The following is a 17,302-nucleotide window of genomic DNA, read 5'->3' as shown; positions in this document are numbered from 1 at the left end:
AGGAGGGGTTAACCACTGGATCCCAGCATCCCTATTGTAGTGGGTAACGTTAAAATAGTAGAGCTCCCAATGCGTCACAATGCTATTTTTCAGTTCCGATTGTGTCTGCGATTTCTTTGTGTCATCGCTTCCAATTACACTTGTTTAATCTGTATCCTGTCTGAGTTCTCTATCCTGATTGGATAACATTGGTATCCCGACCTGAAAATGCATTTTATGTTTAATAAAGAGCTGGAGCGACGTGGAGACTCCTGTTACTGAACAAACACTCTATAGCAATGAGTACTATCAGCATATAGAGCTATTTAACACTGTTACTGAACAAACACTCTATAGCAATGAGTACTATCAGAATAGAGAGCTATTTAACACTGTTACTGAACAAACACTCTATAGCAATGAGTACTATCAGAATATAAAGCTATTTAACACTTATCTTAACCAAAGAAAATACCTATACCCTACCTTTCAGTTCATATGTATCCGGTATGAAAAAAGAATACTGTCATTCTTTCTTTCGTGTTTTTTTTACATTTCTAATTATATATTGTATATAAATATATATACACACACTCACGCACGCACACGCACACGCACACGCACACACACACACACACACATACATACATACATACATACATACATACATACATACATACATGCATGGCATATATATATATATATATATATATATATATATATATATATATATATATATATATATATATCATCATTAAAAGCTTTGCGTTTTGCAATATATTTGGGGGACCACTCTCAAATATCCTCCCGCCAGTGGGGGCCCGGCCCCGCAGGTTGAGAGTCGCTGCTCTACCATATTAGAACGTTATATAGGCTGTGAGTGGCCTTTCAGCAGGGCTTAAGAGAGCTTGTCCAATCAGGCCCGGGGCGTTGGCATAATAATGTCATTTTAAGCTTCAATTGAACTCTGAGTGTGTCGGTGGTGGAAGTAAAAGTATACCAATACCACATCGTAGAAATACTCTGTTACAAGTCGTCTCAAGTCGGGTACAAAACTGTTGCTTTTCTGGATTAAAAATTCAAAAGCATCAAAGACACACAAAAAAAACACAAAACGTTAGAATATGGAGGTTGCTGTACGACAGCAACAAAGTAAAACACCCCAAAATAAGGGATTTAAAAAATCCCCAAAAGGGTAGCACATCCAAAGCATTTCCTTCATTTAATGAATTCATTCATTTAATCCCCTTTTTGGGATTATTGAAATTCCTTATTTTGATGTGTATACTGGACTTTGGGTCTAGCACTCCACTGAGAAAACCCATTGTTGAAGCGCAACCTCTTTTTCTTATGAAGTAAAACCCCCGTATTGATCATTTTACTTGAGTAAAAGAACAAACACGTCGGCATCGAAAAATACACTTAAAAGTACCAAATGCAGAATGCTGTACAAGATCTTACTGTGCAACGCGTTGTGAGCTTGTAGATTGGCAATTTTCAAATAGCTGATTTATATATACAGTTAAAATGGTTTAATATGCTCTTGATGCTGTATTAATACATTTTGCTGGGGACCCCCCCTAGAACTACAAGCCGATCTACCAGCTTATAGATCGGCTATTTTCACTACTTTAGAGCGACCCCCTTCTACGACAAAGTAGGACATGATAAAGTTGAAATGTAGAGAAGATACGAGGTAGAACATGATGAGAGTGCATAAACACGGAACACGTCACACCCAGCCTTCGTTCACTTCTCTTCCCGGACCGATTACAAGAAGACATCCCTGTTAACTCATCAGTGCATCCACGGCAACGCTCCCTCCCTCCTTTTCTTTTCTTTTTTTTTTTTTACCTATATTTAACCAGTAAAAAAAACACATTGACACTGAAGTCTCTTTTACGAGTGTGAACTGACCAAGAGAATTGGCAAATAAATGTTACACAGCTCTGCCAGTAACAACAAATACAGGACAATAACAATGACAGACATATAACATCCGTAAAAAAAACAAGACCCACTACCTAGGAAGCTCAAGGAAAAACAATACAATACAATCTAAAAAGTGACCAATATAAGACTAAGAGCTCCAACCACATAGCACATTTGATCTGAGATACCTCAGTGCATCCACGGCAACGCTCTCTCCTACCTCAGTGCATCTACGGCAGCGCTCTCTCCTACCTCAAAGAACTACTCATTCTATAGAATATCTGACACCAACATGTGGAATGTCCTGAGTCCTGACACCATCCTTTAAAAGGATGTGTAACACTGGTTTATTTCAAAATTGGCCTGAAAAAACACGATATAAAAAAAACACCTATCAGGAGACCACAAGGGGAGATAGATATAAAAAAACATCTAGGAGACCACAAGTGGAGGTAAATGTGATTTTCCCATCTCTTTTGTACAGTGTTTGTATTTGTTTGATGGCATGTATTATTGTGTTAATATTTTATGTTGATGAATTGAACCACGATGGAAATAAGTCCCCATAAGGACTTTTTAGTGTTATCCTTTCTGACTGTACCACATGCTGTTTTACATTTCTGACTAATGAAGTATTCAATCAATCAATCAATCAAAAACACATCCCACAAACCTTGACTCGGAACCTCTATACTGTAGGCCCTAATAAACCTCATATACTGTAGGCCCTGATAAACCTCATATACTGTAGGCCCTAATGAACCTCATATACTGTAGGCCCTGATGAACCTCATACTGTAGGCCCTGATGAACCTCATATACTGTAAAGCATGCAAAAAAAAAAATGTTTTTTATTTTTTTCATATATACATATTTTGATAGAATTAATTGAAAAAGCTCCCTCAAATTCGCAAGTTTTGACAAATCTAAGTTTGGGGCATCACAACACACCCCTCTGCACTGTTTTTTGGTTTAGCCCAGACTGGCTCCTATAGAGACACACGGCCGGAAGCGGAAGGCCTACAAATCCACGCCCACTTTTGACACTCGGGGTCCGTTAGAACGATGAACTGCAGCTCTCAATGCAATCTCTATGAGAGGCATTGTAAAATACCGTCATTTCACTGGTTAACTACTGAGGCTGTAGCGATTTTTTTTTGTGTTCTAATAATCTGTCCCATTTGTTTAATTTGTCCTTTTTAATGTCCCATATCTTTCATCTCGATATACTACCCACAATATACTATAATATACTCCATCAGTATGTCAAAACCGCTAGCATCGGAGATCCAGACTTTAAGTGGTCGCATCACGGACGCATCCCTTGAGGTTTTCAATACCCAGAAAACTGGCGAAAGTGGCCGTTTTCAATAGGTTTTGGTCATTATCTCTGGAACAGAAGGTCCAATCTGCTCAGTTCAAAGCTTGTTGGATGCGTGACTTTGAGGACATTAAGCACGCAATGACACATTTTCGGGTTATTTATTTTTTTAGGGGAGGCGAGATCTTAGTTGGGCAGGCGACCGCCTCTCCTGCCTCTACAGTGGGTACGCTGTCGGTCGGCGCTCGTAAAGACAGTGATGTCACTGAAATGCCTGTCTGCTGTCTACCCTCTGCTGTGTTAGCATTATGGGTAACTCGTTAAAGTGGCAAATGAAATGTGAAACACATCAACTATTAAGAAAACAAGAAGATATGTTGACAAAGACACTCCATACATTTGGAAACATATTTTTATTTAAATCAATATCGTCTTCAGTTAATGCAGGATAATTTTAAAAGTAGGCTAACTTTCATATCCTCTCATAGGGAATGCATTGGCAGCTGCAGTTCATCGTTCTAACGGACCTCGAGTAGCGGCGCTGTCTCAAAAGTGGGCGTGAAATTTGTAGTCCCCGTGTGTCTCTATTCGCGTGCCGGGTGCCTTGCTACGCAGGCTGGGGAGGGGACTCCCTCTTTCTTTGGTGTTTCGACCAGGTGGGCGTGGTTGCATTCTGAACAATGCACTGCTCTCTCTCTCTCTTTCCTTGGTGTTTTACCAGTTTCCTTGGTGTTTCGACCAGCTGCTGCTGAAGCAGGGGGCGGGGGTTGGGCAAAATGCCCTGTGACTGTGTACAGGTTGTAGACACTTACTTACAGCATCACCATAATTTGTTATTGTGGGAAAAACAAAACAAGTGGAGAGTGTCGTCCTGTAGTAGTGATGTTGTGATAATGTCCAAGAGACCAAATAAAGAGTCTGGTGCACAGGGAAGAAAGAGAAGAAAAGAAGAGGAAGAAAAACGGGAAAAGGACAGAGATAATGTGAAATAAACAGTTATGTAATAAATGGTCTATTTTAGATATAAGTTAAAGTTACCAGTCCAGAGCTAAGCTAGCTGCATGTAGCAATTAGCTCATTAGCTGAGCTATACTTATGGGCCTATCTATGTCAAAGGTCTAAGTTATTTCCCAACTTTATTTGTCCCCCTGAGGGCAATTGTTTTTGTTCTGCAGCACAACTATAGACTACAAAGTTAGTGGGGGAAATTGAAAGACTAGTAGGTTTTTGGGGAATAAAATAGGCCAGTTTGTTTGTCAAAGACTCAAAAGGTTTTAATTTCAATGACACCAATTGTACACTCTCAGGGTTCATTTAGTCTGGGAGGCTTCGGCTCAAAGCCTGGACAGCAGGGGCGCAGCCACTGCGTTCTGATTCAAATCAACAGCCAATGAAGAAAAGGGGGCGGGATCCACATGCAGTGGGTGTTGCATGTAAATAGGAGCGACGGGAAGCAATTTCCCCTTGAGAAATTGCGGCCGCCATTGTTGTGTACTGCTGTTTGCCTCTCGTCTGACTTTTTAGACGAGTTGCACAGCTCTCAGACCGGTAAGAGGCGTGTCCGCTCAGATTCTGAGCGTAAGTTATATCCCGCCCACAAATACAGGGGTTTTGGCCCAGAAGTTCCTCGCCCCTCCCGTTTGTATGCAAGAGCTGGCGAAAACTTCTGGGAACTCAGATTAGGGTTCATTTGGTGTTTTGATGTTTGTGATTAGAATATCATATGGCTTAAATGCTATTACTGGCTGTTTTTTTATTTTTTATTAGACATGATGATGATGGTCTGGTACTAAGCTCCATATGGAATTTTAGGATAGAGAGTGTGGAGTATCGCTAGGAAATCGCCTGATAGGTAAGCACCACACCATGGAGAGACAGTGGGACAGAGACAGAGGGAGGCTCCACAGACAGCGCAGCAGCCTGGGCTACGTCATAGAGAGGCGTTACCTACCAATCACCCTCATGAATCAACCCCAACTGAGCGCACCTGCGAGGACCGGCTAGGTGTCGCACCAACCCTCAAAAGCAGCCACTCTGTCTCAGTCTATTACTGGCTCTCCTGGTGAACAGACGGGTGCTCAGGCGGTAAGCGATCACTCCACTATTTCCCTCACAATGATTAATTGCTGGTGAAATATAGAACTAAAGGACTGTTTCTTTTACCTCATAGGCAACCTGTGGAGAGATGTAAAGAATGCTGATATTATGATGCATGGACGCCCCGAATCCGGGAAGACTTTGTGTTGAACATTATAATTGACCCTTTATGAAAAACGTATAAACAATGCTCTCTGAGCCTGGCTGCCAATAAATGCCCTTTATTGGGTTTGTACCCTGCCTTCTGTGTCTTGGCCTTGATCAGTATCCCACAAGAGAATCACAATAGAGTGCTCCATTCTAACTGTTTTAAATTGTAGAACACTGTATCTCCTATTTGATGGTACCAATTCATAATCAGAACATGTATTTGCATTTAAATATTGTTTTGTTTCCTTACGGATAACAATCTAATTTTGACAAGTTCTATGCATATATTAACATGTTACTTCTTCAAATAATGATAACATACCGTGTACTCCTCTTTCTCTCCCATCTTTAGATGTGTTGCTGAAATATTTCCCCTTCCCCTCATCCCAGTCCAGTAATGCAGCACCAACAAGTGCAACTGTCCCCTCATCCCAGAGTCAGACTACTGATGCAGCAGCAGCAACAAGTACACCTGTTCCCTCATCATCCCAGACTACTGATGCAGCAGAAACAACAAGTGCACATGTCCCTTCCACCTCATCCCAGTCCAGTGACGCAGCAGCAGCAGCAGCAACAAGTGCACCTGTCCCTTCCACCTCATCCCAGTCCAGTGATGCAGCATCAAGCACCTCAGCGTTGCTTGTGTCAGGTACCGACATAAAGGCAGCACCAATAGACCCTGCTGACTGGCCACCTGTCCTATCTGATAAGGTAAGAACAGAGTTTGTTCTCAGAGGACCAAATCAGATGGACCAAAGTTTCACTTTCCCCAAACGGCTAGGAGAGACCAGAAGGTGTCAACATACATATTTCCATCGAGAATTGATCAATGGAGAAAAGGTCAAAAGAAGTTGGCTTACGTACTCTAAAAAGAATGACAGCTTATTCTGCTTCTGCTGCAAACTATTTTCCCATAAAGACTTCAGTTGGAACAAACAGGGATTCAATGATTGGCACAATGCAAAAAAGCTGCTAGAGAACCATGAGCGTAGCACTGACCACATCAAACACATGGCAACTTGGAAGGAATTGGAGGTCCGTCTTGCAAAGGGACAAACAATAGACAGGCAAGAGATGGCACTGGCTGAGGCTGAAAAAAAACAGGTGGCGTCAAGTACTGACTCGATTGGTGGCAATAATTCAGTGCTTATGTGAACGAAACTTGGCTTTAAGGGGGTCCACAGACACTTTACATAAAGCAGACAATGGCAATTTTCTTAAAGAGGTGGAGCTTATGGCCAAATTTGATCCTGTAATGAAGAAGCATATTGGTAGGGTGGAAAGTGGAGCTGACAATCACACACATTATCTGGGTAAAGACATCCAAAATGAACTGATAGACTGCATCAGTTCAAAAATACTACAGAATATAGTGGAAGAGGTCATAACCTCCAAGTATTTTCCCATCATTTTAGATTGTACCCCTGATCTTAGCCACAAGGAACAGCTCTCTGCCATTGTCAGGATTGTGACATTAGAGAAAGAGGCCCCACCACAAATTAAGGAACATTTCATGGGCTTCTTTGTAGCCGAGGAGTCAACAGGAGAAGGTTTGACAGCCCTCATCCTCAAAAAGCAGGAGGAGCTTAACATCCATTTTGAGGACTGCAGAGGGCAATCCTATGATAATGGTGCCAGCATGAAAGGACAGAATAAAGGTGTTCAGGCTAGGCTACTTCAACAGAACACAAGGGCCTTTTTAGTTTCTTGCGGTGCCCACACTTTGAATCTGGTGGTAGCTGATGCTGCTAAAAGCTCACCAGATGCTGTTGGCTACTTTGGCTATTTGCTGAAAATGTTCACACTGTTCTCAGCCTCCACTCAGAGATGGCAGATTCTCCTAAAACATGTCACAACCACCCTGAAACCATGGTCAGAGACCAGGTGGGAAAGCAGAATTAAAAGCATTGAGGCTGTAAGATACCAGGCAGGGAAAGTCAGAGAGGCTCTTCTGGAGGTGAGGGAAACTACCAAAGACCCTGTGGTAAAAGTTGAAGTCAAGGCTTTGGCTGAGGAGATTGGATCCTACCGCTTTTGTTTGTGCACTGTAATCTGGTATGACATACTCCACAAGATCCAGCAGGTGAGTAAACTGATGCAGTCTACCTCCATGTTTGTAGATGTGGCTGTTGGCTAACTGCAGAAAACCAGAGATTCCCTTGCGTCCTACAGAAACACTGGATTTTCTGATGCACAGACAACTGCAAAGGAGATGTGCAAGGAAATGAACGTGGAGGCAGTGCCAGTACCAGATATGGAACAGCTCCCTCATTTGCCATCAAAGCACATGACAAACATGGAACTCTTGACCTACATTCATGATAAGAACCTGGTAGAAATGTACCCAAATATGTGGGTTGCTCTGAGAATCTATTCCACTCTTCCTGTTACAGTGGCTGCTGCTGAAAGGAGCTTCTCTAAGCTCAAGCTAATAAAAACCTTCCTGAGATCTACAATGGTGCAAGAACGTCTGAATGGGCTTGCCATCATCAGCATCAACCATGTGGTCTCACAACAGCTATCTTATGACAACATGCTTATGATGCTGTGATTGATGAGTTTGCAACAAGAAAGTCAAGACGAGTAAAGTTCTAGAACTAGAACTCGTCTTTGACTTAATTGCAGCAAAGTGCCTTGTTTTTTTTTTCAAGAGACTGAAGTGCTTTCTTATTTTTATTTGCTCAAGAGACTCTTTATTACTTTGTTTGTTAAAGAGACAGAGCAGAGGTGCTCTTGTTTTTATTTGCGCAAGAGACAAAGGTCCACTCTATTACTTTTTTATTTAAGAGTACCTCAGTCTTTAATAAAAAATAAAGTAATAGAGTGGACCTTTGTCCACTGTATTACTTTATTTGTTATTAAAGACTGAGGTGCTCTTATTTTTATTTGCACAAGAGACAAAGGTCCACTGTATTACTTTATTTTTTATTAAAGACTGAGGTGCTCTTATTTTTATTTGCACAGGAGACAAAGGTCCACTGTATTACTTTATTTTTATTATTAAAGACACTGAGGTGCTATTATTTTTATTTGCACAAGAGACAAAGGTCTGCTGATTTCATCCCAATAGCGTGAAGTAGTTTAAACTAGGCTACCCTGCAAGTATTTCCAGTAGTATTTCAAAATAAAACGTGTGTTGAATAGAGTATAGAGTATTTATGTAAGTATAGATTTAAAAAAAAAAAACTCTTATTTTGAAATGCACATCGTTTTGAGGAAGGAAACAGACTTCTGTCAAGCCTACGTTCTCACACTCCATGTTTAAAGTAAACAACACACAGACGTGGGACGGAAATTATGGAATATAAAGACTTTGGGGCAAAAGTTCATATTTACCACCATGCTCTCTGAAACCAAGACAATGTGGGCCTATGGAACAAAAGTGTGTTCTCTTTCTTCATCTTTGCAGAAGGTGAGTAAGTAATTAATGTATTAATCTAATGCTGACAGTGGTGGAAAGTAACTAAGTACATGTACTCAAGTACTGTACTCGAGTATAATTTTAAGGTATTTTTACTTGACTGGAGTAAGCATCACGGGTGAACTGGTTTTAGAGTATTTGGTATTGTACAGTATGGTCAAGTTGGACAATATAGCTCGGTTTTCATCATGTGTATCAGGGGTGCAGCCATGGGTGGGCCTGGTGCACCCAATCGAAAAAATAAGAATTAAATAACATAATCCTAACCTAACCCTAACCCTAACCCCGAAATAATAATAATAAATAAAAACAGAATCCGCCAAATAACCGATTTTTTTTCGTTCGCACGCACGCATGCAGGGGCACATCAGAGGAATCTCGCCTACGGCGCTGACCAGACTAGAACCGGCCTTGCTGATGAACCTCAAATACTGTAGACCCTGATGAACCTCATATACTGTAGGCCCTGATGAACCTCATATACTGTAGGCCCTAATGAACCTCATATACTGTAGGCCCTGATGAACCTCATATACTGTAGGCCCTGATGAACCTCTTGTAGGCCCTGATGAACCTCATATACTGTAGGCCCTGATGAACCTCATATACTGTAGGCCCTGATGAACCTCATATACTGTAGGCCCTGATGAACCTCATATACTGTAGGCCCTAATGAACCTCATATAATGTAGGTCCTGATGAACCTCATATACTGTAGGCCCTAATGAACCTCATATACTGTAGGCCCTAATGAACCTCATATAATGTAGGCCCTAATGAACCTCATATACTGTAGGCCCTAATGAACCTCATATACTGTAGGCCCTAATGCACCTCATATACTGTAGGCCCTAATGAACCTCATATACTGTAGGCCCTAATGAACCTCATATACTGTAGGCCCTAATGAACCTCATATACTGTAGGCCCTAATGAACCCCATATACTGTAGGCCCTAATGAACCTCATATACTGTAGGCCCTAATGAACCTCATATACTGTAGGCCCAAATGAACCTCATATACTGTAGGCCCTAATGAACCTCATATACTGTAGGCCCTGATGTGAGTCGTGGGTTCGATTCCTGAACCTGACGACCTTTGCTGCGTGTCACTCCCTGTCGCGTAGCCAGACAACTATTCGACAATCTCTGAATGCTATATAGAGTCTGGAACTAGAGGGTAGCATGGGTCCAAAGAATTGGACCCAAACCGAAACGGATCAGAGGATATTTGAACCGAACCGAACGGACCCTAGAAAAAAATCAAATTTACTGGACCCTACCCGAAACGGCACCGAGAATGATTGGATCCGGTCCGAAACGGAGCCGATTAAAATTGGACCCGATCCTAAATGGACCCGGGGGAAATGGAGCCGATCCGTCCGGGTCTTTAGAGTGAACTGCTGCGCCTGCGCAACGAATACCAAAACACAGTCGCCCCGGGGAAAATCCGGCGGTATTCGCCTGGTATTCCTAAACTATCAGTAAACTATGCCTAAACCTAACCTTATTCCTAATCTTAACCTCAGTAAAACTATGCCTAATCCTAAACCTATTTCTACCCTTATCCTCAGTAAAACAAATACAAGAATACAAGAACCGCTGGTCCGCCTGAAAAATGGGAGCGAGGGTGTTTTGGGGCGAGCTGTGCCAGAGCCTTTCCCTGCGCGACACCATCGCCCAACTTTCACCACTTTATCTATTGCAGACAGACAGTCACTGTGCTTGCATAATATCCACGACCCACACTACTTTATCCAAATTATAATATTAATAATAGGCTTAAATGCTAAAATAGCCTAATAACAGCATTTTCCCAACCGGCCACGGTGGCCAGTGGTGTTTATAATTACCGGCCAATTAAACATTTTACTGGTCAATGGCCGGTAAATACTGGCTAACGGAATCCCTGAGATATATATATATATATATATATATATCCCTGAGATATATATATATATATATAGGTTTTTTTTTTAAGCTCGGGTCCTCACTGGTCCATACGGGTCTATCCATTACAAATGGATCCGACCAAGCCCCGTGGGAATTGGAACCGATCCGACCCTGCCCGACGGACAAGTCAATATTTTTGGACCCGAAAATGTTCGGTTCTCGGTTCGGGTCTCGGGTATTCGGTTCCGGGTGGACCCATGCTACCCTCTATCTGGAACTACAGCTCCCGAAATCTGAGAGAGTAAACTGGCACTTCCGTTCACAAAACAATTTCACTGTCACTGTCAGAAACATATCTTTACATTTTATTCCTTCATTTCCATTTCTGCTAAGCAGCAAGCTAAATATACTTAGATGATTTGTATTTATATTACGATAAATTTGCGCGACTGTAAAGACGAAACGGAAGTGGGGAGGAGGCTTCATATCCGGTTTATATTCTAATCATGATCAGAGCTTCCGAGTCCCAGACTGTCTGACCGGAAACATTTGAAAATTGTGGGAGGCAACAGTTTGGCCACACGAGACTAGGGGTGATGCAACTTTAATGTTGGAGAGGGCCACTATATTTCCACACTCACTCCAGAGGGCCACATTGCATATACTGTCGGGCCATTCTATGTCACACAAAAGTAGCAAAAATAGCAGATCTACAAGCAGTGCGACGCGTTTTGAGCTTGTAGATCTGCTATTTTTGCCATTTTTGAATTGGAATTCGTATTTCTTTTGTGCTATTTTTGAATTGGAATCCTGAAAAATAAATGTTTTATTTAGTTTCAAATGCATTTAGTTATACTTTATGAACTTAAATACAAATACATTGGACATGAAAAAGACAATAAAATATTAATATTAGTCATTAAGCTACGGGTCACGTTTGGAATTGTAACAGCTGAAATCAATAATATATCAGTATTCCTATATACTGCCCGCCAGTTGCACACGTATGCTCTACACTGTACTATACAATAAAGGCAGAAAAGCCACACAAATATTGAAAACATAATAACAATAATTCCTATAGCGTAGGAGCTCCAGTCATATGTGTGACCTCACAGGTAGTAGCCAGGATGCTGCGCTGCCATCATACAACAACAAACACACAACCAGAGACGTGAATAATTGAGACGAACAATAGATATGATGGGAAGCAAAGCGAGGAGAGAAGAGGAAATGAGCGGAGACACCGAGGGCCGCGCAGAGTTCATGTGGTCTCGTCTCATTAGTCCGGAGGTTATGCACTGTGACTGGACTGTCATCAGGGCCCACTGTCATCAGGGCCCACATGTTACAGATCAGTGGTTCTCAACCTGTGGGTCGGCACCCCCGGGGGGAGGGGTCTCCAAGTTATTTTGGAGGGGGTCCCCCAGATGATCAGCTTAATGTGCAACATTGTTTTCTCACTCAACAGTAAACAAACCAACACACAGTATAAGTGCATGCGGGGTATCTGCACATTTATAAAGTGACAATTTAAAGGATGACTTCACCTCTCATAGGAAAGCTGTGGACTCTTTAGAAACCCGCCTACCAGTGACATCATCATTGGGCAGCTTCTTTTTTTTTCAAACAAGATTTCAATATTTTTTTATTAATATTCTATTGACGCAATAACAATCACTTTAATTATAGCATGCCAACTTTCCTGGAATAGAAAGCTTGCAGTGTCTATTAGCTTGGATTCCCCATCGATGATGTCACTGGTAGGCGGGTTTCTGAACTGTCCACAGCCCTCCTCTGAGACACTAGACTGAGTTGATAAAAATGGTACCATATTATAATAAGCATAAGTGAGGACCAATTATATTAAGATAAGTTGAAAATGGGTGAAGTTGTCCAAGGACTTTTAACACCTTTTTAATACCTAAACAAAAGAATAAGACCATCACTTCATCAAAAGTAATCAACCAACTATAGGCTACTATAAAAAAGAAAGAGATCAATATTGTGAAAATAGCCGATCTACAAGCTCACAAAGCTCACAACGCACAACTGTGCACAACTGTGAGTACAGAGTACAGTACTTACATTACTTTACACCACTGAGTAACAGTGACATCTGCAAAGACACAACTGTATGTCTGTCGAGAAACACTTGAGGCTTATAGCCTATCGTCTTCAACTGTGCCAAACATCACAGAGGTCTCACTCACACACACACACACACACACACACACACACACACACACACACACACACACACACACACACACACACACCCACCCACCCACATCGGCATTCAACTCCAAATGAGCATTTGCAATAGAAAGGCTGTTCATGTCAGAGTCATAAACCTCTCGCTTGAACTTTAAAGGAAATAAGCAAACTCACACATACAGTAGGCTAATTGAAGAGACCACAAAGCAACATACACATACACTACGTATACTGGTCATAATAACTCACTGTCACTGGCACCTTCACCAACACTATAGATTCACATCAGTATTACAGAACGAGCCATTGAACATGTTTCATTGACACCCAGTGGTTGGGTCCTGATAACAGCTTCAATCACATTAGTAGGCCTACACAACAGCAGCAGCAGCAAAGAAAAAAGCAAAAACATGGTTCCTACCCTGAGTCGTCTTCTACTCGACTTTATCAGTTGTGTCAGGGAGGACCATGGGGTCAAACTGTGGAACCCATTCATAGAGAGATAGAGCCCATCCTCAGACGAGCCCTCTAGCAATGTCTCCAGTCATCTCCATCCTCCATACATCTGGCTATGGCTTCACCAGTAACTTTCCTCCCCAACTGGGAGCTCCCAGTGTCGATGACTGTGACCGACCAGCCTCATTCTCCTGGCTGCCATCTTCTCACTAAGCCTAGGTAGCCCCCCCCCCCCCCCCCCACCCCACCCCACCCATAAAGCAGTGGTGGAAAAAGTTGTACATTTTTTTTTACTTAAGAGTACCAATATTGCAATGTACTGTAGAAGTACTTTATGAACTTAAATAAGTACTCAAAATGTACTAGTACAAAAGTATTGGTACCAAAATGTACCTAAAGTACCAAAAGTAAAAGTACTCATTGTGCAGAATGTCCCATTTCAAAAGTTCAAAATGTATAAAAACTTTTGAAAATAGCAGATCTACAAGCTCACAATGCGTCACAATGCGACGCATTGTGAGCTTGTAGAATGGCCGAAAGATATATATAGGGCTGAAGTGATTGCATGTTTTGTAATAATAATCAAAATCTACAAAGTAACTAGTAACTAAAGTTTTCAAATAATAGTGGAGTAAAAGTACAATATTTGACTCTGAGATGTAGTGGAGTAGAAGTAAAAGTGTTGGAAATTGGAAATACTCCAATAAAGTAAAAGTACCTCTAAATTATACTTATAAGTACAGTACTTGAGAGTACATTTACTTAGTTACTTTCCACCACTGCCATGCAGATGCTTGTCGGTAACATGTTGATCCTGGTTGATGTTTAGTACTGCACACAGCATTTCTGGTGTACCTAGCACAGTGGTCAGGGAGACTTCTGTATCCAACGTGTCAGGTAAGGACCCAGAAGCAGAACAAGGCAAGCAGGCAGATCAAGCCCAGTATTTAATAACGCCCAACAGGCTTACAGCAGGCCAAACACAGGCAGGAACACACAGAAACCATGACTATAACCTTACAATGGCTACATTGAACACAGGGAGGTTTATATGGACACAGACACAGGTGAAACACTAGAAAAAGTGCTCCTCGGAGCACAGGTCTCCGCCAGGTCAGGTAGGTTATTGTGGCCTCCTGGTGGCGCTATAATAGGCCAATGTGTTTTGGGTGGCATTTGCTCCTCAACATAGTGTGAATATGCGTGCAAAGTTTGACCGTAATCGGACGCTGCGTTCATGATTTGCGGCATTTTGTTCAAAACAAGCCACTACTGCAAACTTTAGATGTCAATCGTAGCCAATCATGATGGAATATGAAAAATCCAACACATCCGTCTTGATCACATGACTATAGAGATCATGTGTACTGATTTGCGTGAAATTTGGATAAAATCGGAAGAAGTAATATGAAAAAAAAATGTTTTACATAAGTCGGCCTCTTGGTGGCGCTATAAAAGGCAGACGTGAAAAATGCAGGGCAAAGGTTTTTCCTTGACCTCTAGGGAGTGCGCTTACAAAGTTTTACACAGATCGGTGCAGTTATGGGTAAAAACATGAATCAGCCTGTTATAGCGCCACCATGGGGCTGATTTGAAAATGTTCAAGTAGCATTTCTTCCTCGGCATAATGGAAATATGCGTGCAAAATTTCAAGGAAATTGCATGTTCATGATTTGAGGCATTTTGTTCAAAACGGAGCACTCCTGCAAACTTTGGAAGCCATTTTTAGCCAATCAGGATGGAATATGACAAATCTGAAAGACCCGTTTCGTTTAATGACTATAGAGATACTGTGTACCGATTTGCGGGAGTTTTGGACAAAATCTGTAGGAGTACTGTAAAAACATATGTTTTGCACAAATCGGCCTCCTGGTGGCGCTATAAAAGGCCCATGTGAAAAATTGGGGGCAGAGGTTCTGCTGTGGCATCCAGGGAGTGTGTGTGCACAGTTTCACTGCGAGCAAGCCAACGGTGCCGTAGATTAGCTGTCCACAGACAGAATGACGGACGGACGGACGGACGGACACACACACGGACGGACGGACAGGGGGCAAAACATACTCTCTCGCCATGCCTTTCGGCCTGGCGGAGACAATAACTACAATCAACACACGATTGGCTGAAACTGAACAGGACACAGGTGAACTACAGGTGCAATTACACACTGGTGAGACAAAACAGGAAGCAACAAATAGGGAAACCACTACATAAAAAAGGTACCCAACAGGCAGTTCATGACAAGAGGGGGGGGGGGGATCATTAAGTCCTTCGGGGGATCATTAAGTCCTTCACAGTGGTGGAAAAAGTACTCAAATGTTTTACTTAAGTAAAAGTAGCAATACTGCAATGTACTCTGTTACAAGTAAAAGTCCGGAATTCAAAATTTACTTGAGTAAAAGTACAAATCTACAAGCTCACAACGCGTTGCGATGCGACGCGTTGTGAGCTTGTAGATCGGCTATTTTCAAATAGCCTAGGTATAAAATAGGGCTAAAGTGGTTTATGTATATATGTTTCATTTATGTCTGCAAAGTAACTAGTAACTAAAGTTTTCAAATAATTGTAGTGGAGTAAAAATACAATATTTGCCTCTGAGATGTAGTCGAGTAGACAGTAAAGTAAAAGTACCTCAAAATTATACTTAAGTACAGTACTTGAGTAAATGTACTTAGTTACTTTAAACCACTGAACACAATGGCATTAGGATACATAAAACAGAATAAGTGAAAATAACAGATACTGTACAATTACAGTGCAGAAGAGAAAGAAAAAGAAAAAAGACAAATAACTCAATCAAAGGCAGCGGCAAACATAAAGGTCTTTAGTTGTGTTTTAAAACTATTCTCATTCCTTGATTAGCTTGTTCAGGGTTTTAAATCACTGGAGCATCTTCGTGTAAATGCACTCAAAATATTGTCTCTGTCATATGTCCAGAACTGTTACTTTTCAGGATTCAAATTCAAGCTCAAAACGTGTCGCTTTGCGCCGCTTTTCGAGCTTGCGGATCTGCTACTTTTGATCCTTTTGTGTGACGCTGTAGTATGGGAGGAGTAGTAGGCCGTTCACAAGAGGCTATGCATGTGTTGGTGAGCCCCCCCCCTCCATCAACACCCAGCACCACCATGTCTAAAATGTAGAAATCAGCAACGTGACCTCAGCACGCAAAATGGCCAAATAAGGACGACTCATTACAGGTTACATCACGCTTACTGTACAATGCCCAAAATGTTTATTATTACTATTATTACTGACATGGACGTCTGCATCACAGACGATGTCACGCTCCCCCAGAACTAGTATTTAAAGACCGGACATCTACCCAGAACGTGACTCAAGTCAAGACTCTCTCATCAATCACAGTTGTCCTGCACCTGGCTCTAACCCTCTTCTATACTCGGCCTCACCCCTAGACCCCACAGTCTTCTAGACGTTATCTCTGCTTCACAGAATATAGCAGCAACAGTCTACAGACTGCATCACCTCAAAGACCGTATCAACTTTATCATCACACATAGTGTTTTAATCCAAAGTTACTGGCCATAATGTGGGCAGGAGCGTGGATACTCATCCCCCTCCTCCTGGCTCTCCACATGGGATCCGGAGCGGGCAAGGAGGTGCAGACGGACTCCAGTACGCTGGGCTTGGTGGGCTCTCAGATGGAGCTGCGCTGCGTCTTCCAGAACAGCCGTCCTCCGCACGTGAACATCACCCAGGTGGCCTGGCTGAAGTTCCTCAGCAACGGCACCCGGCAGAACGTGGCTGTGGCCAACCCCGACCACGGCGCGACTGTCCTGCCGGCGTTCGAGGGGCGGGTCCGCTTCAAGCAGGCGGCGGT

General features: G+C 42.1%; 1 protein-coding gene across 1 annotated transcript in view; it reads left to right on the top strand.

Annotated features, from left to right (window-relative positions):
- Window positions 1-17,009: 17,009 nt before the first annotated feature.
- LOC308090084 (nectin 1b-like) overlaps window positions 17,010-17,302 on the top strand; it is a gene marked incomplete at both ends in the record, with an annotated part of 1,182 nt that continues 889 nt past the window's right edge. Inside the window, one exon of the mRNA XM_080435112.1 lies at window positions 17,010-17,302. This exon is cut by the window's right edge and continues 889 nt beyond it. Within this exon, the coding sequence (XP_080291238.1) occupies window positions 17,010-17,302 (293 nt within the window).

This window comes from Gymnoscopelus braueri (assembly GCF_963280865.1).
Source record: "Gymnoscopelus braueri genome assembly, chromosome: 8".
Classification (NCBI taxonomy): Eukaryota; Metazoa; Chordata; class Actinopteri; order Myctophiformes; family Myctophidae; genus Gymnoscopelus; species Gymnoscopelus braueri.
This window is presented reverse-complemented; position numbering and strand designations above follow the sequence as displayed.